Genomic DNA, 22,082 nt, shown 5'->3' with positions numbered 1-22,082 from the left:
TCAGTTTGTCAGATCTCAGCGAGGAGCGAGGCCTGATGCCGGACTATAAAACAGCCTTTATTGGGCTGATCTGGTATTGAACATAGATTGTAGCTGTAGCGTTCCAAATGGGAAGTGAGCATGGGCACGGTTCCAGCTCTATCGACTCTGGCTCCAGTTCACTTAATAACATATATTAACACATATTAACACAGTCTACATGGTCCCGGGGTTTTTATGTCTCTATTTAGTCAGTAAATCAACTTTAATAACAGACAAATCAGGTGCCTTCTTTCTCCAAGGTCGCTCCATCTACCGTTAGTAAGAGACTTGATTGACAGCGTTGCTAAGCCCCCACTCCCTGCTAAATTAGTGGTGCAGCTGGGAAGGGGCTTCACCTTCAAGAGCAGGAGTCATAAAACTACAGGCTCCATGCCCCTTTGACCAGCACCCCCAACCTCTCAGGCCCTATGAGGAAAGGAAAGTTGTCATGGCTTATTTTTTTAAATTACTTTTTGGCAAATAATAACACATCTGCATCTTGTATTTTGTTGATTTTTTATAATTATATGAAGTATTTCTATTTCTATTTAAATAATTATATGAGGTATTTACATTTGCAGCCGGATTGTTGTCACCTGACAAGCTCAAACAGTGACAGTCAAGGCACGGGCAGAGTACTGCAGTGCAGTTAAAGACAGCAAAATGGCGAGTGTTGAAGTACGAGAGTGCCGAGTTTTCAAAGAACAGTTCAGTGTAAGGACCGTGCAGTTTGTTTGATATGTAAAGAAAGTGTGGAGGTTTTCAAAGAATATAATCTGCGTCGTCAGGGTCATACATTTCTCTTATACGGCCGACCCATCACAGTCAGGTGCGATGATGTGGCCCCCAGAGAAAAAAGTTTGGTGATCCTTGTTCAAGAGCCTTACTCCGGATTGGCTCTTTGGTTGCTATGATACTTGCAGTTGGAATTCCAAGTATGAACTTTGGCTCTAAATTCCTCCCTATATCCACGAGCCTCGTGAATATAATTTGACTGGAGCTGAACGCGATGTGGTTTAGTCCACTTCTTTATACAATCTGTGGTTTTGAATTATGGCTAACTTCCTGTTTCTCCACTGATAATTGTCTCTTTGTTCAAGCCAAAATATACTACATATGGGCCAAGATTGTAAAGGTCATCAGTAATATCTTGGACTATATTAAACTTTATACGTTAAATAAAAGCCTGTTATTTTAAATGAAAGGTTAAGCAATATGTCAAAGATATAATACAGTACAATATAATATGTCAGAATATTAGTGTAGAATTCAATCGAGGAATTAACAATGAATAGTATTTACTGTATGCATCGTAGAAGTGTAATAGGTAAACAACTGTCATTTTGCCACATCTCAGCTTTCAAAACTAATTTAAACCTATACCAAGACCACTAACAGTTACATTTAACTTACTTAATGTACTTAAAGTGAAGCTTAACACTTAATACACCTGTTTTTCACTGCTAAAGTGTGTATATGGTCAGCTTTAGATTCAAAAATGCCTAAATCTCTCCATCTTCTGCAATTTCAAGTACTTGGTGACATGACACAAGACTGCTCTGAGTACAGCCTGATGATTCTGATTAAAAATAGCTAGGGCTGTCCTGATCCGATCATGTGATTGGAAATCGGCGCCGATCACGTGACTGCGAACTCGATCCGGACTCGGAAGTTATGTTCCGACCAGGTATCGAATAAATAATATAAGTATATAACACACAGCGCACACAGGACTCACGGAATTTGCTCAGGGACATCCAGTTAGCGTGACTTTTGGGCCATGCTGTGCTGGGCGCTGTTACCTGGGGTTCTGTGGCCTGTGTTCACATCTGCACGGCCGATGGCGTTGTCACACGGCGCTGTTTGTTTGCACGTTGAGCTGCAGAGCTGGCACTTTTGGCGGGGAGGGTGGGAACAGTGACGTGGAGTGTTTATTGAACGGTGGGACCGATGTTGTGGTGCGTGCTCCGCGGTGGGTTTGTGGATGTGGTGGCGGTGTGGGGGAGTGGTGGCGGCCGGGGGAGAGAGGCTGTGGGGCTTCTGTCAAGTCATTTTTATTTGGTAAGATTTTGTATGATTTGGATTTCATAGACGAGCCTAAATGTTTCAAATATAATGCACAGGCTTCCATATAATATCAAATATACAAACTCTAGATTGTGCAGAGTCTAGTCTCAGGTCTGATCTGATTCTGGTCTGATTCCTGTTTTGTCCAGTTCATTAAGTTTGCTAAGTTACACATTCCAAGACCATACTGTGGTAAAAGTTAAGATTTTCAACAGTGATGATGAATGGTTAGAAAAGTTAATAAAATGAATGTTTTGGACATTTGATTTTTCACAAGTTCAGCCCTAATATTACACACTGAAATCAATACAATCTGATCCCCCGTACATCCTGGATCTTATTCTTTGCTATGTTTTATAGAAGTATCAGATCGGGACTTGGTATCGGCAAATACATCAGAGTTTGACATATGGATATCTGTTAGACCAATCACAATACTCCTTAAATGTCCCCCCTCCACCCTCACTCTCTTCTTTAATCCACAGGCAATTCTCAGCGTAGCAGCTCTATTTAAAATGTGGTCGTGGGCGTTGGTTTATGTCTTCACTCCCACTTTAAACTTGTCTATTGCAAGAGCACAGTGTTAATGTTATTCCAAGGTTGTTTATTTTTACATCACTTGTATTGCACTATCCCTGGTTACCCACATGAAAGTGGCAAAACAAAATTACTCAATTACTAAAATTGACTCTTGTGAGGTTTTAGCCATGTTATAATGCTCTTACCTTCTCAAAACATATCTGGAGTTGTGTTTTTTTTTTTTTTTTGCCATTTGTACATTTTTATCTGTCTATATCTCTAAAACTCAAAATGCTCTGTTCCACCATGTGATAATTTTATGTTTTGTTCAGTAGAAATGGGCAAATCCAGCACTGAAATTATCCAAATAATTGTAGTGACAGTGTATGGAGTTTAAAAACACAGTGGAGCGCCTCTTATATTACCACATGCCATCACAAGGTTGAGTGTTTTCTGCTTGAATTCAGCCTAAATATGAAGATTTGTGTGTCAAACATGTATGAATGAAACAAAACGCAACTCCAGGTATGTTTGTAATGAGGAAACAATATTATAAGTAGATCAGAAAATGGGATAATATCGACCCTTTAACGCAATGTTTCTGAAACTTTTTTTCTGAGGACCCATATTTTAAAAGACACAAATCTTCGCGACCCAAGTCAACAGACATTATTTGTAAATCACAAAATACCAAATGACCATTATTGAACATTAATGAGGATATTTTATTATTGACTTAGTGATTGTGTCTTTCTGAACAATTAGTATTACTGTATTTTTGTGGACTATAAAGTGCACTGGATTATAAGGCGCAATATCAATAATGTTGAATTCTCTTGTGTATTTTCATACATAAGGTGCACCGGATTATAAAGCAAATTAAGCGAAACAAACGGACGACACTTGAGACTTTTTTTATTTCCTACAAGGAGGATTCAACTATAGATTGAGTAATAATGTGTTTAATGCAGCTTTGTGCACATTTGTTACGTTTTACAGAAACAAAACTTAAAACCACAGCGCTAATTTGCGTAAACTATAAGCAATTAAAAAAAACAAAAAAAAACAGCTCTCCTTGTGCGCTGATGCGTCAGCTTCTGTCGGACTAAAGAACAGGACTCAGTGGAATATATGTGAAAATCGGTTTGAGGTCAATAAGCACAACCAAAATTATACATAAGGCACACTGTTGATTTTTCAGAAAAATTTTCAGGCATTTTATGTGCGCCTTATAGTCCGAAAAATATGGTACTGAAGTTTTAAATGAGGAAACACAGTAATCAGTGTTTCCCACAGAAAACTGGTTAGGGAAGGTGGTGCTGCTGAAAGAGGAGCGGGAGTGCACAGAGAAGAAGTGAGGACCGGGGTATGCGGAGATTCTGTGCACGGAGAAAAAGTGAGAGAGATGTATGTATATGTATATTGCCTACATAAAGATTGTGACAAGGCGACTCAAAAAAAAAAAAAAATTTAAAATCTCTTGCGACCCCATCTTTGGGAAACAATGCTTTAGGCACTTTACCTTGGGGCTTTACTGTGTCTGTCATCTCAAAACCTGGTGTATCCAAAGAAACTTCTGAGGACTCTCGTATATCTATAAAAACAGGAGGAAGACAAAAACGTTATGGTAGGGTCTGTCTCCAACTTTAAATCCTACTGATATTATTTTAAAATGACATTATCATCACCTTGTTTGACCCCCCTTTGGAGTCATGACATTGAGCCTGCTGACTGTGTGTGCGCGGTGTCTGAGCTGGTCCAGAGGAATTCACTTGGAGTGCTTTAAAGTAAGGCAGTCCATCCATGAGGCCACAGTAATCATATCATCCATCAGTCATATCAATCATATCCAGTGCTGTTAAATACTTCCTTTTTTATCATAATGCACATTTTCAGGCAAGTTATACATCATTTTGAAATAGCAGTGAGGGGGGCTGGTCCGTGGTAGTGTTGTTCACCCATCCGCAAATACAAAAGTTGTTGGTTCAATCTAGTACATCTAGTAACATCTCAGTAACTTCAGCATCCACAACCAGTTATGACAAGAATACTCTGAAAATGTATTTAGACACAGAATACTAAATACCTTCATTAAAATGTATTTTGTAACGCATTCTGATCGTGACAATTGATCTGAATGATTCAATCAGAGTATCCTAATAATACTTTTATATTTGAGTATTTATTTAGGATTACAACTGCTTTATGTTTATTGCACATTTATTTATCACTAATTGGAGAAGGAAAAATCTTCTTTATATATATCAAGCAGTTTGAAGCCTAAATTGTGTGCACAACAATGTATTCCTTTGATTTTAGAAAAGTAACATTCTGACATACCACCGAATGAAAGTAACTAAAGATACTCAATATTTGTGTTCAGATATTCTTGGTATATGTATTCAGTTACTTCCCAACAGTGCGCACAACCCTTCCATTTGTAAATCAACATTTTATAACAATTACTAAGCCAAAACAAGTTTCCCACAAACACTGCTGCATGCTGAAATGTTGAAATGCATCAAAATGACAAAAAATTGTAAAAGCTGTTTTTGACAAGCACATTAATAGGCACTTGTCCTATATAAATGGACAGGTTGTTCTTCTTAAAGGCAAAATAGAGGCTGAATAACGGACATTTCAATCTATTTCTCAATTTACCAGTGAGTGTCAATCATGTAACTTTTTTCCTGAAGTTCCTGAAGTTATAATGTGTTAAAATGACCATTCCAATGACATTAACTTTGCTCTGACACACAGAGAGAGAGAGAGTGGTGCAATGGCCGAAGTCCGTTAGTCATTTTCTGTGGCTGATTGCTGGAACTTTCTCCAACCCGAGACGCCCTCTTTAATTAAATTTGTAATGAACTTCCTGCAAGCAAACATCGAAACAAATGTGAGCAGCAAATGAGGCGTTATCAGGCTCTGTCCTCAGTCAGCACAGGTGGATACACACAGACTCAGACTCAGACCTGATTTCAACTGCTTCAAACTGAGCAGTGATGTGATGAAGAATCACAGGACAACAGATTAAATGTACAAAGTTGCACAGATCTTTTATCAGTATTTGAAAATATTCAACAGTGAAAGTTAAATCAAACAGTAAGAATAACATTAATTAATATCAGCATTAACTAGACTGAAAATCTTTACCGAAAACACCTGAGGGAAGCAAATCATAAAAGAACCCCGAAACAAAATGTCCACTGAATTTGAGAAAAAAACAGAATCACAAAATGAAGACAAGCTCAGACCGGGTCAGTATGTACATTCGCTCCACGCGCAGTGACAACAGAAGAGATGGACTCCACAGTGGCAGCCCCGCGAAGTCTAAAGGCTCAGGGTGAGGCGGAAAATACAAGACATGGAAAAGCCCTCCAGCCAGAGCTCTCATTCTGTGTTCCTTTTCTTACACTTGTACTATGGTCCGCTCGCACACATGGCCCCTTCATCACTTTGAAAGGCAAAGCGAGAATAAGTAACCAAGCATACAGTGGAAATGCAACTGAACAATATTCAAATGGTCCCTGGATGCATAAGACACTGCCGCTTTCCTGACAACTTTAAAAATTCATTCAAGCTTGTTTCAGAGAAACATGACATCAGCATTAGTTTGGAGGTGGATCCGGGATTCACATTTCATTGAGTCTGTACATTTTCAATATTTAGTACACATCAGTCATTTACTACCTGTTAAACCTTACCAAACACATTACTAGAAACAGGGGAATAGATGCAAAGAAACCTTTGGTCAAAGAGTGTACTCACAAAGGAAATGCCAAGAAAGGTCTAAGAAAATCATTCATCAGATTAACAGAGGGTTCAAATCAAAGAGCCAAACTCAAGTGGTTCTATGTCTCTAACAGTATGGCCCACAGCCTCCTCCCATACATTTGGGTCTGCAGTACAGTTTCCTCACAGAGGAAAGAAGGAAAGAAAAAGGTGCTCTTTTCATGAAAGTTTGTTTTGATTGTCCACAAAAAGAAGAGCCAGCAGAGGTATCTGTGGCCAGAGGAGATACAATCACAGCGTATGGACCATGGCCCTGACTGCAGAGGACCATAGAGTCCTGACAGAGCCCAGGTCTGAGTGAGTCCTGTCCTGATCCAGTCACTGAGAGCCGCTCTGTGTCACATGACTCTGCTGACAGCTCCTGCGGATCACAGGCAGAGGGTGGGCCTCTGTGTTAAACACCCAGTCCTCCAGGGGGAGCAGGTCATCTTCAGAGAACAGCAAGTACAGGTACCTGCACAGACAGAGGAAATTAAATCAACCTTAGAATCATAGTTTCACTTATGCTGTTCAGTGTTTACATACTGTGATTCTACTGTGAGAAAGTGATTCTCTCATAGAAAATATAAAATAAATCAGGCAATTTAAAAACAAACATCATATGCATTTCAAAGGCTTCCTGTGCAGGTAAGTACTGCCATGACACCAGCGCCTCAGGGAATAGAGACAGTAATATGTAAAAGAGCTCAACTTGTATGTACATTTAAATGAGCTTTCAAACACGTCTTTATTGCACGCCGTTTTCTATATTCTCACTTGTCAGGTGCACTGGATCTGAGAGGGGCCGCCTCGTCTCTGATCCACAATAACTTTTATTGAACAGAGTCATTGTGGAAATCTCTCTTCTGGCCGTCATCCATTTGGCAAAAATGAGGACATTTATTTTCCAGAGCAGATATTTATCTTGTGCAGAGGCATCCCAAAAATGCTGAAGTGACAGTCCTGACATGAGAGTTAATTACCCATGCTAAGTGATGATAAAATACTGAAGGAAATTAGCTTACTATACGAACAATCAATGTCTCATCAGTGTCTTCTAAGAGATTAGCATCGCTGTTTATAGACACTGTCTCACAACTGTCATATTTTATAACTGCTTTTACAATTTAAAGGGCCTGTATTACACTGTGTTCTGATTTATGTTGTAATGTTTTCTAATCAGAAACATACCCGAAGTTTGGTTTCATTTACACATGTTTAACACACAAATCCTGCTTTTTTCTCTCAAGTGGAAAACACTATGTTCCACCTTGTGATGTCATGCAGCAATACAGGAAGTGCTTTACTGAGTTTTTGAACTCCTTACACCTTCACTAGAATCATCTGGATGAATTCAGGCTTGGATTTGCAAATCTCTACTAAACAAAAGGTAAAAGGTAGCTGTTAACTTGAAAACTACCACTATATGACATTACAAGATGGAACAAAGCATTTTCAGGGACTAATAGTGCAGGATTACTCAAACGTGTGACTGAAACAAAACACAACTCCAGGTATGTTTTTGAGGAAGTAACACCATTCTTAAATCTCACATGAGTCAATTTTGCCTAATACAGGGCCTTTAAAGTCTCCAGGTTTACTATTGTGAGAGAAATTCATTTATAACATGTACATTATTTAATACAGTTCAATCAAACCTTTTTATATAAGCAACTTAAATACAAAATGTTCACAAGACTAGTGCCTTAACTCCCTCCTCCGCCTTCTGCCTGGTTACATACGTTAAATGATTCTACACAGAGCCTCTTACTTTATGGTGATTGTCAGTTTGAGGTTAATGCAGATGCAAATTGGAGCTGCGTACAGGCTGCTGCTAAAAGCCTGAATCCTGTCTCATCGTGGCCTTAAAATAAAGCTCTTTAACATTTACTTGTAGTCCGAACAGTGCACACGGATAGATCTGCGTCACGTAATTGCCTGCAGTGGAGGCGAGCTTCTATCAGCCCATCTGTAGGCACTGCAGTGTTTGAGGAGAATATTTTTCATTTCCAACTAGAGGAAGGAAAATTGTGCTGAAATTGTGGCGGGTTTCCGATGAAGAGCGCAGAACAGCATATAGGCACGGATGAGTGGTGAGAAGAGATGGTTATGGAGACAGTATTGGAGAAGATAAGCGTTTAGTGCAGATGTGGTGGAAAAAAAGCGATTTGGTGAAAAGAGATGGGACGTACTTGAGGGTCTCTGAGAGGAAAAAGCTCTGCTGCATGTTGTCATGGCTCACGGTAGTGGTGTACACGTCTCTGATCCCCGAGAATCCAGACTCCACTCTGCAGTGCTGCTCCAGGGCCTGAGGGAAAAACAAGGGAATACATTGAACAAAGGGCTGAGGTGGGTGCAATACAGAGGAATTATATGCTCTTAAAGGGCACATACTATGCTGTTTTCAGATCTATGTTATAATGTTGTTTCCTCTTCACAAATATACCTGGAGTTGTGTTTTTTTCCATTCACACATGTTCAACACACAAATACCTACATATTTAGGCTGAGTTCTTCTCTCAAACAGAAGTGCTACACTGTGTTTTTAAAACACATACATCTTCACTGGAGTAATTTTGATTATTTAAGCCCTGGAATTGCCTATCTCTAACAACCAAAAGGTAAAAGGTAGCTGTTAACTTGAAAATGACTGCTTCATCACAAGGAGGAGCAGAGCATTTTGAGCTTTGGGGATGTGGACAGACTAATAATAAAGGATTACTCAAACATATGTAAATGAAACAAAACAACTCCAGGTATGTTTTTGATGAGGTACCAGTATTATAACATGTCTTAAAGCTCACAAGAATCAATTTTACATAATGGAATACAAGAAATACTTTTAACAGGCTTTAGAAAATGATTGCAGTAAAGAGAATATAGAAATTTGTCAGTATAAGAAAAAACACACAAAAAAATCTTTACGCCTTTAAACAAGGTAAGTGGTACCAGGTTTTAGATAATGTTCTGGTATGACTATTTCTAGTTTTGATGAACTGTCAACATCTGTCAAGTTAGGCTAGGAGCATGCCATGGAGATGTTATTGCTTTGCTTGGAATGTTCCACAGTATGGTGTTAACTATCTAGCCAAGCTGCCCCCACCGAGTGCCTCCGTTCAAATTAATTTCTCTCCAGCGACTAGGTCAGGAATCGGAATACACTAGACAGTTTACAAGAACCCCGGAAGTTGTAGACCGCGCACCAGCCAATCAGTGAAGAGCTGTGAAGCCATGACGTCAAACTCAAGCGCCTGTCTGGGTCTCTTTAGTCGTTCAGCACAACAGTAAACAAAGCGGTTGAGATGGATGTAGACGAAAACAAACATTCTGTGTTGGCAACGATTCCCAAGATTGAGGATTTAAAGCCGGAACAAAGAGAATGTTTGGTGAATTTTATCAAGGGGAAAGATGTTATTACCCTCCTTCCTACAGGATTTGGTGCATTATATACGTCACGAACAAATAGCAGTTATTGGTTAAATTAAAAAAGTACCCATCTACTGTCAAATAATTCCTAATGCTGCGAGGTCAGGTGGTTTCCACAAAATGAAACCGGCTGATGAATCAGGCTACAAAAATACAGGAAGTAGCGGTGACTTCAAAACGTAATCCCTCCATCGATGTCATCAACACAGAAACTTCTATCTGAAATGCAGGGACAATTACTATCCTGGTTAAACAATTACATAATAATACAAAATTAAGCTGCCTCTGTGTGTAAAAAGAAAAGTTTGAAGGGTATTTTGGAGCAATAAAAATATGTAAAAGATTTGTTTAACACCATATTGCGGAACATTAAAAAAACACATTCGCTTAATTCGCTTAACATCTCCTTGGAGACAAGTAGCTGTCAGATACACCACCAGACAAGTTATATTGTGCACGTTTAAGATAAGAGAAACTTTATTGTCCATGATCCTATTCCCCACAGAGACAGATAGATGTCTTTCACATGGCTTAAAACTCGATCATAAAATTCATACAGTAGATACAGTGTGCTTAATGGTGTTTTATGTGTTTAAGATGGTAAGTTTTACTGTTTGTGAGGGAAGTTTGTATTTCCAGTCTCAGGGGACTGGAAGTGTGAAGACAGAGTGGGAGTTGTGATTCAGATGCTTTTCCTTGTCATTTATGCTGAAAAACGTTTTTGTGGATTTTGGTGAAAGAATATGTTTCTAGAGAGGAACATTTTTATAGGATTCCTGCTGAATATATTTAGGAGCGTCACTATTTTCTGGTGTTTACTTCCCACCTCGGAAATTGCTTTATTGATTTTATGTTTTCGCTAAAAAAAATGACACTATTTTCATTTCCATTCAGAGCTTTTTTTTTTTTTTTTTTTACAGCATACAACTAACTTTCTGATAAGTTTTGTTAGCTACACAGTTTAGACACCTGCAACACAGACTCTGAACAAGAACTAAAGTGAAATAAGTAGTGTTGTAGAAGTAGTAGTAGTAGTCAGAGGAGATGACAAGGGCGGGGGGCCCATGTGAGGTGTTGTGCCCCAGGCTCCCAAATTACTGTCGACAGGCCCGGTAGTAGTAGTAGTTTTTTTGTATTGCAGTTTTTTATACTGAAATAAATAGTAGTACAGTAGTAGTAATAGTAGTAGGAGTAGTAGTAGTTACTAGTAGAAATAGTCGTAGTAGAAGTTGCATAAGTATTAGTAATAGTAGCAGTAGTAGCAGTAGCAGTAGTGGTAGTAGCAGTAGTAGTAGTAGTATCAGTAACAGTAGTAACAGTAGCAGTAGTACTAGTAGCATTATTAGTAGCAGTAGCAGTAGTAGTGGTAGTAGCAGTAATGGTAGTAGCAGTAGGCCTAGTAGTATTAGCAGTAGTAATAATACTAGTAGAAGTGGTAGTCGTAGCAGTAGCAGTAATAGTAATAGTAACAGTAGTAATAGTGGCGGTAGTAGTAGTAGTAGTAGTAGTGGCAGTAACAGTAATAGTAACAGTAGTAATAGTAGCCGTAGTAGTAGTAGTAGCATTAGTGGTAGCAGTAGCAGTAATAGTAGCAGTAGTAGTAGTAGTTCAGCGGGCAACAGTAGTCTGATCCACTAACCCACACGTTGGCAGTGCGATTCCAGCTCCCACAGATGAATGCTGTCGTTGTATCCTTGGGCAAGGCACTTAATCCACCTCGTCCCTAGTGTGTGCGTACACTGGTGTATGAATGTGTGTGCGAGTGTGTGAGTGGGTCCTTGTTATAAAGAGCTTTGAGTGCCTTGAAGATGGAATAGCACTATAGAAAAACGTGACCATAGCAGTAGTAGCAGCTGTAGTGTCTGCGCTAGCCGAGCGGATAAGCGCATTATTAGCCCTGATACAAAAGGCTGGCTTATACACGTTCATTAACAAAGGCCCAGGCGTGTCAGGTCCCTGTGTTGATGTGGGGGAACGGCTGGTACCTCTGTCCACCTTTGTGTTTTATAATTACACACATGTCACCGCTGTCAGCTCTCCTCTGACTGAATGCTAAGCTAACACGCTCCCGTCTGATGCTACGCTAATAATAGGATTCATATGTGAACTCCACCTCCTCTGGCACAAATGAACCTATAACGCCAGCTAATATCTCTAGAGCAGGTACAAGCTAATTGAGGGGGTGAATGGATCTACGTCTATTTATAAATCTGTCTGTTCTTTTTTTAAACTTTTGATTTTAAAGCTGCACTATGTAACTTTTTGGTTGGGGGTCCGTCACCTGCTTGTTTCGATGGATATGCAATTGCTCTGCCTGGAATGTTCCACAGTATGAAATTAAACAGCTCTACTTAACATGTATTCAATTACAGATGGTTTTATAGCTCAAAAATACCTAGAAAAAAACAAACATTCTGACTGTGAGCGGGGTCGCATCTCCACAGATCTGACTGGTAACTTGATCCGGTTTGGTCTCCATGGAGTTAAAAAGTTTGAATACCATACTGTGAAACATTCAAAGCAATAACATCTCCATGGAGAAAAGCGTCTGATTGACAATCCACCAGAAAAGTTACACAATGCAAATTTATTATTATTATTTTTTTAAAATACATTTTTAATGTGTAAAAAATGAAATAAATAAATACGACGACGACAACAACGACAACTACTACTACTGATAATAATAATAATAATAATGTAAAATTAAAAAATACAAATTAAATTAAATATTTCCACAACCCACTCCTGTCTCCACACAAAATAATCAAGTCCAGTCCTGTCTCGATGAACAAAAATGTATCAATGTTCATTTGAAGTCCTGTTGTTTCCCCCATATATATAGTGAAGAATCTTCTCTGGCCACATTTCATTTTCTGATAGATAAACTGTATTATGTTATAGATTTTGCCATAGTAACAAGAAGCATGGCCCTGATGTTGTGTAAAGGTTTTAAAAAGCGATTTATGGCGGGGCCTTGAATGGACTCGTCACTGGAAGGGACTACATTTTGAAGTGCCCGATTTGTCCCTTGTCCGATCTCCTGCCGTAAAAGTAAATTTATTAACCACCAAAGCAGAAAAGCATTATTTCACCACTCACTCCAAACCAAAAACCACACACATTTTTATTCTACCTTTCAGATAAATAGATACTGAATAAAACCTTTCTACCTTTCTCTGACAGTGCACACAGATCACTTACCAAAAAAGTGCATGAAAAGGTACACTTTGTAACTTGTAACTATGCCCCATTAGGCCAGGTTACAGGTCAGATTTGTGGAGCAGCAACTCCATTCACACTAACACACAGAATGTTTTTTAAAGACATTACTGAGCAATAAAAAAAAACCCTGAATAAATGTCAGATAGATAACTTTCATGTCATAGTGCGGAACATTCCAGGCAAAGCAATAACATCTCCATACTCCACACACAGCAAATGGTAAAAAAAAAAAAAAATCTGTTATTTAACATTTTAAAATATTACAAGGTGTTTGGGCCAACATTGTCCAGTAAATAGTCTTATTACACAAATGTATATCCCAAAATAATAGGATATCGACTGAACCCATATCTGATCCATCAAAAATTTGAATTTTGGACCTGATATACACCTGCATTATATCGTGCATCCCTACTTTACAAATGACGACGATGTTTAAAATGCTTTAAAAAAAAATCTGTATCACATTGTTTATGACCTGAGAAACTATTTATGTTGTAATACATAGTGGTAGTAGTAGTAGTAGTAGAAGCAGCAATAGTAACAGTAGTAGCAGTAGTAGTAGTAGCAATAGTAGTAGCAGCAACTGTAGTAGCAGTAGTAGCAGCAGTAGTAGAAGCAGTAGTAGCAGCAGTAGTAGAAGCAGTAGTAGCAGTAGCAGTAGTAGCAGTAGTAACAGCAGTAGTAGTAGTAGCAGTAGTAGCAGGAGCAGCTGTAGTAGCAGCAGTAGTAGTAGCAGCAGTAGTAGTAGCAGTAGTAGCAGCAGTAGTAGTAGTAGCAGTAGTAGCAGCAGCAGCTGTAGTAGCAGCAGTAGTAGTAGTAGTTGTAGCAGCAACAGTAGCAGTAGCATTAGTAGTACTAGTAGTAGTACTAGTACCAATATTAGCAGTAGCAGTAATAGTAGTAATAGTTTAGTCACAAATAATGTATCATAAGACAGTTTTGAGTATGTGTAGTAGTAGTAACAGCAATAGTAGTAGTAGCAGCAGCAGTAGTAGTAGCAGTAATAGTAGAAGTAGTAGGTAGTAGTAGCAGGAATAGTAGTCATAGTAGCAGTAGCAGTAGTAGTAGTAGCAGTAGTAGTAGAAGCAGTTGTAGCAGCAGCAGTAGTAGTAGCATCATTAGTAGTAGCAGCAGTAGCAGCAGTAGTAGTACTAATAGTAGCAGTAACAGTAATAGTAGTAATAGTGTAGTCCCAAATAATATATCATAAGACAGTTCTGAGTGTGTGTCTCACCTGGACAGCCTCCCAGCCCCACTCTCTGTACTTGGGGTCGTGCGTGAGTCTCCACATGTACATGTAGCTCTCGATGACCTCTGGCCGGAGAATATAATATCTGTCACTCAGTCTGGTGGCGGTGGCTTCAGCTCCACTGTCGAATCTGAACGCCTCTGGGCCCAGTTTGGTGCCTGGAGGAAACATACACATAACAGTTATAGTCTTAATAACGAAGGTTACACAAGGTCAATGGTCGAGCTTCATAATGTATAAGTAATGATACTGCAAAATTGGCTGATGGAATTATCACTACGGTAACAAACTATATCACAATAATACCAAGGTTCTCCATCTGAAAAAAAAGAAAAGAAAAAATGCACTATGGCGAAGGGTAGCTGGTAATCTGAAAACTACCACTTTATGACATCACAAGGTGGAACAGAGCATTTTGAGCTTTGGAGATGAAGACAGACTAATAAACCAAGATTACTCAAACACGTGTCAATGAAACAAAACACAGCTCCAGGTCAGTTTTTGAAGAGGTAACAGTGTTCTAATATTTCTTAAAGCTAAAGAGTAACTTTTGCGTACCATAGGACCTTTAATTATTTTCCTTACAAATCCAAAATTAGTTTCAGTAATACATTAAAACAGGTAATTTCATGCTTAATTAGAACTGAAATTACTGAGTTAAAAAACATAAAACATAGCAAAAATATCAAAAATGCAGCTCTTAACAGCCATATCGCAAACTTTTCCAACACCGTGCAATGCTTGTCAACGGTTCTATTAACGCACTTTGTCCACAGTTGGTCTTTCTCTATATACTTTTTTTCTTACTTCTGTTACATTTCATCCTCACTTTAAACTTGGCAGCAAAGAAATTCTATTCATGCTATGGTACAAAGGGATCTGTTTTCACTGAGGTCAGAGGGAGAGCATCGGCATAGCAACATCTTAAATTTAGCAGCGCACTTTGAATGCTTGACAATTGTACTCCTCTCTGCTCCTGTGTACTACATGTGTGTGAGTGGACACTTGGTTCCATCCTTTATCAGACCATTCCGCTGCTGAGGCTTCTGGGAAATTGTCCGTTGGTGGGAGGGAGGGGGTTCTTTGAGGTCATGGTGGGTTTCAAGTGTCAATATAAATGTAAGTTAAAGAGCCCGTGCTGCACTATTTTAGATCTATGTTATAATGTTGTTTCTTCATCACAGACAGACCTAGAGTTGCGTTTGTTTCATTTACACATGTTTTACACACAACCCCTGCATCTTCAAGCGTTCGTCTCTCAAAGTGAAAATACTCTGTACTAGGGCTGGGTATCATTAAGAAGTTGTCGATACGATACATACCTCGATACATAGGCCATGATATGATACCTATCTCGATACAGTGCACTTTTGATTCAGTACAATATAATTCAAATCAATTCGATACGGTTCAATAAAAAACAAAGGCTAAATGAATAAAAGTCTTTGTTGAACCACTTCTTGTACAAAGTTATTATGAAACACATCCATTTAAATCATCAAAACAAGGAATATGTTTTCATTGAACAAGCAACAAAACTGTTAGCCTGATTCATCAGCAGGTTTCACTTTGTGGAAACCGCCGGGCCTCGCAGCAGTAGGATTTATTTGCTCGACGGTAGGTGGGTACTTTTTTTATTTAACCAATCACTGCTATTTGGTCATGACGTATGTAATGTGCCAAATCCCACAGGAAGAAGGAGAATAACGTCTTTCGCCTTGATAAAATTCACCAAACATTCTCTTTGTTCCGGCTTTAAATCCTTGATCTTGGGAATCGTTGCAAACACAGAATGTATGTCTTCGTCTACATCCATCTCGACCTCTTTGTTTACTGTTGTGATGTACCACAAAAGGGACCCAGACAGATGCTTGAGTTTGACGTCATGGCTTCACAGCTCTTTGCTGATTGCCCGGAGTTACTTGCAAACCGTCTAGTGTATTCTGATTCCTGACCTAGTCACTGGAGGGAAATGAAATTGAGCGGCGTGACCCCAGCCTGGCTACAAAACTGTAAGGCTGTAACAAAATAATTTGGTAAAATATACCAAAAAATACTCTTGCCCATATATTCATACAGCAGCCCACGATATCAGTACTGTATCATTATATTAAGCGATACGATGTATTGATATTTTTGCACACCCCTACTCTGTACCACCTTGTGATGTCATGTGGTAATACACAAAGTGCTACACTGTGTTTTTAAACTCCATGCACCTTCTCTGTTGAACTAAAGTTAAAAGGTAGCTGTTCATTTTAAAAATACCGCTTCATGACATCACAAGGTGAGAACTTTGGAGATGTAGACAGACTAAGTCAGGGGTGGGCAAACTTTCTGGCTCGCGGGCCACATAGGGTCCTAAAGTTTGACTGAAGGGCCGGACAGGAGACAGGACATAACGTGTTAAGAGCTCAGATTCATTACATTCTTATTCACATTTATCTAGGACTTCAGACGCAGGCTACACGTTTCATCACTGCTGTGAAAGATTCAGAACACATAAAACTGTTGAGACCTGTTCCACTGCACACAACGAGTGAATGTATATCGCCAGTTCACCACTTCCGAATATGACTGGTAATAGCTCAAAAACAAAGCTCATGCCAAATAACCACAGATATACACCTGTGAGTGTGGTAAAAAACTGACTACAAAATGTTGTGCACATTAATAATTACAACTCAGAGTCCATGGGTTTTCTTGACTGATTTTTACCAACTCAAAATGAAAGCAGTTCAGTCTTATTTCTTAAGCACCAACTACTTCACTCATGGTCCGAATAACTCCTGTAAGAACACTTTCCCATAACGCATTAATATAGGACCTTTAAACACTACAATAAAAATAAAATGTTTTCCAAAAAGTGAAATGCCACTAACTAAAGGAAAGCTTGAATAATTATGCATATTAAAGTACAAAAAGTACAATGAAACATCCGATGTCCTCTATGAAGTTACCTACTTGCTATTCAAAGCAGGGTTATATTTTAATAAGGAATTCATCTGCCAGGAGCTGTAGTTTTTATACTCAAGATATACTGTTTATTTTCACAGAGGACGATTCATGACTTAATTTGCCAACAACAATTTAGGGACCGTGTGTAAATCTTATATCTGCTCTCAAGAGGGTGTAATTCCAAGCTGAAGCTGCACTGTTGTGGGTGGTTTCTTAATTAAAATTTCTGTATTGCAACTAAACAAATATTGTAAGTCTCTCAGTTCAAAGCATATACGAAGATAATGTATAGTTTTCGTTGGTTATTTTTGCAAAGAGAACAAAATGTGCTGTAATTAATAAGTATAATAAAAGTTAGAAAAGAAAAAGTACAAAAATGAACGGAGGGGGTAAGTGGGGACAGCTCAATGACACAGAGCCATACCAGACCATCAATGAACAAGGTTAAAATGCATATGAGAAGTTTTTATGTTTTTCTATGTATTTGATTTGGTGCGATGATAGCTGTGGTGAATAGTCATCATAGGTTTACATCAATTATGTGGCAGTTTGTGGACAAAAAAATTAAGAAGAAAGTAGAGAGACAGGGCCGATATTTGCCCTTTTTTGTGATTCAGTTATCGGCCTTAAATGCCCAGCACAGGCCGATATCAAGTTTAGCCCAACGACCTGCCTAAACAATAAGTATGAGTTTTATTTAAGTAGTTTTGTGTGAAGAGGGCTCTGCACTAAATGTGACTACACTTCTCTATTATACTGTTTTGTAGTAAAACAAGGTTGTGGATGAGTTTCAGTAAAGTTCTAATGAGGTAATTTGGGGAAAATAATAAAAATTGGCCCAAAGTATCAGCATAAAATACTGACAGAGCTTATTTGCCATCGGTTTCTCTGGATTCTAAACAATCAGTTTTGCAATGACCATGAAAAAACCCATGTCTTGGAGAAGAAAGTTAGAAAAATACTAGTCACCTACCTAGTGCCTCCACTAAATTTAATTTCTCTCCAGCGACTAGGTCAGGAATCAAAATACACTAGGCAGTTTGCAAGAACCCTGGAAGTTCTAGACCTGGCACCGGCCAGTCTGCGATGAGCTGTGAAGCCATAACGTCAAACTCAAACGCCTGTCTGAGTCCCTTTTGTGGTACAACACAACAGTAAACAAAGAGGTCGAGATGGATGTAGACGAAGCCATACATTCTGTGTTGGCAACGATTCCCGAGATCGAGGATTTAAAGCCGGAACAAAGAGAACGTTTGGTGAATTTTATCAAGAGGAAAGACGTTGTTGCAGTTCTTTCTTATTTGGGATTTGGCGCATTATATACACGTCACAACCAAATAGCAGCGATTGGTTAAATAAAAAAAAAAATCTGCCTACCATCGAACAAACAAATCCTAATGCTGTGAGGCCAGACGGTTTCTACGAAGTGAAACCAGCTGATGAATCAGGCTATAAAAATACAGGAAGTACCGGTGAATTCAAAATGTAACCTCTCTGTCTATGTCATCAACACAGAATCTTCCATCTGAAATGCAGGGACAATTTATGTGGAAAAAACACAATTTAATTATTAATTAACAAATCTATTGAGTAAGTTGGATTTTTCAGTTTGATTTATAGCCCTTGTTTACAGTACAGTTTCTAGGAAAGAGTTGTGGAATTACCTCTATGTACCAAAATAAAAAGAAATATTTGACAAAACTAGGTAAGGTTTTTAAAAATTATATGTTAATGTTTTTTGTCACATAGACTTTAATGGAATAGTCTGGTCTTTTCACATTATGACTGTAGACTGTACTAAAGATTTAATCAACTGAATTCAAATGAACAAAAAAAACCCCGCATAAATTATTAAAATCCACAATTGCCAGTTCACCAAACTCATGCACGTCTTTGCCGGGTGATTGACAGGTGGAAATGCAAACCTCTGCCACTGAGCACTCTATAATTCGTTTTTTATTACAGATGTAAAGCACCGCATGACTCCTCTAAATTACAGCCCATCAGTGGAATATATTTAATAGCCATTTTTTTCTACATTTGAGCTTTTATAAGAGGGTTCGAGGAGAATTCTGGTCTGCGGGTTTGAGGGCATTCAGCTGAACTCCCCTGCTGTTTCTGCACTAAATAATTCATGCTAATGTAAATGGCTGTGGTTAAATCCATACACTTAAAAGGTCTCATTGGGAACTGGTCAAAACAAGTCAGTCACACGGGCTTTACTGCAATTATATAGAGTGATTAGTATGGATGATTTTAGGTTATTTTACGGTAGAAGAAACTCCACGAGGCAAAACGCCAACCACTGAATCAGAAAAAGTGTGTGTGAGTGTGTGTGTCTAAAAGTGGTACAATGGCTGCTCAAAATGATTTCGACTAACTTTTAAAAAACACTTTACAGCTTTTTTTCAGTAGCATTGGCATGTTTTCTGAAACTTTTTATACATTTTTTGCGTACTTTGCAAAACTCTTCACACAAGGCCATTCAAAAAACTATTCAGAACATTTCAAAAATTTGACTTTGTGAAGAAAACTACAAAAACGCTCTTGTAAAAAGGACGCTTTGTGGTTCAAATACAAACACAGTCATCTAGTGTGTGTGTTATTTCTAGGTGCGCACATTGTGGTTAAGGCTGTTAATGACTGTTTGTATTCTTACTGCCTTTTCATTGAACTGGTATGTACAATTGCACTTTTTTGTATAACTCTTGTGACCATGTTTACCATCTCTCCAGGGACTGCAGATGAAAAATAGCCTCTGGATAATTCTGGAACACTTAAAGAAATGTTGATTAATGTACACTGTCCTTACTAATTAAAATAAAATAAAATAATCCAATTTATAAATTTATGTGACCATCATCTAGACACTACGGACCCTCAGCCTGAAAAGTTACACAGTGCATCTTTAAAGGATTCTTGTTTCTATGGATATGCCATTGCTCTGCTTAGAATGTTCCACAATATATCTTTAAACAGATCTACCATACATTTATTGAATTGCAGGTGGTTTTATAGCTCAAAAATACCTAGAAAATCAGGCATTCTGACTGTGAGTGAAGTCGGCTCTCCACAAATGGTCTGGTTTGGTCGCCATGGTGATAGAAAGGTTTAATACTATACTGTGACATTCCAGACAAAGCAATAACACCTCCATGAACCGAAGCATCCACCAAAAAAGTTATATAATGCATCCTTAAGTATCAGGCTACGTTTATATGACGATGGTCTGAACAGAAGATCCAAAAGTGGTGTTGTGTCTTCACTTTTTATTCCGCATTTAGACGAGTGTTTTCGGGAGGAAATCTGTGTGCATACGGTGACGCAAAAGTGTGTGGAATTCAATTGGGTATGCATGCCAGGCGGCTAGGTGATGACGATAGGTGGGGATGTATGTGGCATAAACTGAGTTTTGAGTCTTAGGCAGTGTAGACGGAAAAGCTACAATGGAGCGTATTCAACTTTTCCACTCTGGAGGATGGTTTCAAATTTTTGCGTTTTTAAACCCCAAAAAATCTGTCACCGTCTAAACGAAAGGCACTTCCGATAAAGAGAGAAGAAAGTAGTAGAAACTGACATTTAAAGAGAGCCGTCTTTAAGGGGCCATAAGATCTGCTGATATTTTGAGCCGATTAATTTTGCAATTAGAATTTTGCAGAAACTCATCCCCAACCTTGTGTTATTACAAACTGATTTTTAATATTTTTAGCCAGTAGGTTGGGCCAAACAAAATATCGACCAGTGCTTCTGCGCATTTCCGGTATTACGCACAGTGCTTTAGGACATATTATAATAATGCTAATTCAATTTCACTTTGCATTAGGCACGGTACGTTTTGAATTTCAATAGCTGCATTTGAAAACATTAGAAAAAAAAGAGTTATTGAAAAGAGCGCATCAGTAGATATAACGAATATTGCATCCACTCAGCCAATTCATCAACATCAGAAAGAGGGGACTGCAGTATCCCCTTCAGAATGAACTCATTTGATCAAACAGCCTTTTATACCTACGCTACCTTTGAATGGAACCTCACATCCAAAAGCATTAAAAACACCAACACCTGTCACACTTTCTATAATGTGTGTATGTTCTGTTGTTGATGACTCTTGTGTCTTGTAGTGGAAATAATGTAAATAGTTGCTCAATGAATACTGTCTCATTTTATGCTTTTTAAAAAAATTCTTGGCACATTTTGGTATATTTATAGAAATGTTAATTAATATGTGGCTCTGAAATAAACAAATACATCAACATGCTTATATCTAGTGGTGTAAGAAGTACTCGAGTTTGTTACTTAAAAGTACAGATCCTGGAGCAAAACAAATATGCAAGTAAAAGTAAAAGTATCACATAAAAAAATCTTAAGTAAAGTATTAAAGTACCCGTTTAAAATGCACTTAAAGATTAACAAGTAAAAGCATTTCATTCAGATTTTGAGATTTAATAAAACTTTAAATGTAGTAATGTTGATAAAGATTTGTGCAGAACTTTGTTTAATAGAAACATCTGTTGTCTTTTTGTAGCTGTTTTTATTTGTGTATTTTTGTTGCTCAACTTATGAACATGTTAAAAATAAAAACTCAGCATTTTCAGCAAGTCTCAGATAATTAAAAATAAAAATACTTTTACTTTTCAGTTCTGTTTTTAAAATGTAGTGGATTAAAAAGTACAGATACCTGCTCTCAAATGTAGTGAAGTAAAAGTAAAAAGTATTATAAATGGTAAAATGTATTCAAGTAAAGTACAGATATCTTATTTTCATTTTAACTTAAGTACAGCACTTTACTACTTTTACTACTACTTTGTGTACTTTTACTAACAAAGCAGCTCTTTTCCTGTTT

General features: G+C 38.1%; 1 protein-coding gene across 1 annotated transcript in view; it reads right to left on the bottom strand.

Annotated features, from left to right (window-relative positions):
* Positions 1-5,636: 5,636 nt before the first annotated feature.
* Positions 5,637-22,082, bottom strand: part of LOC110174250 (mannosyl-oligosaccharide 1,2-alpha-mannosidase IA) — a 363,419-nt gene continuing 346,973 nt past the window's right edge. Inside the window, exons 10-12 of the mRNA XM_020940313.2 lie at positions 14,267-14,439; positions 8,571-8,686; positions 5,637-6,853 (exon numbers count right to left, since the gene is read on the bottom strand). Coding sequence (XP_020795972.1) covers positions 6,718-6,853; positions 8,571-8,686; positions 14,267-14,439 — 425 coding nt within the window. The 3' untranslated portion in view covers positions 5,637-6,717. The remainder of the gene's footprint in view (positions 6,854-8,570; positions 8,687-14,266; positions 14,440-22,082) is intronic.

This window comes from Boleophthalmus pectinirostris, unplaced genomic scaffold, assembly GCF_026225935.1.
Source record: "Boleophthalmus pectinirostris isolate CB_2022bp ecotype Guang Dong unplaced genomic scaffold, ASM2622593v1 HiC_scaffold_6, whole genome shotgun sequence".
NCBI lineage: Eukaryota > Metazoa > Chordata > Actinopteri > Gobiiformes > Gobiidae > Boleophthalmus > Boleophthalmus pectinirostris.
Note: the sequence above shows the minus strand (reverse complement) of the source record. Positions and strands in the feature narration are given on the sequence as shown.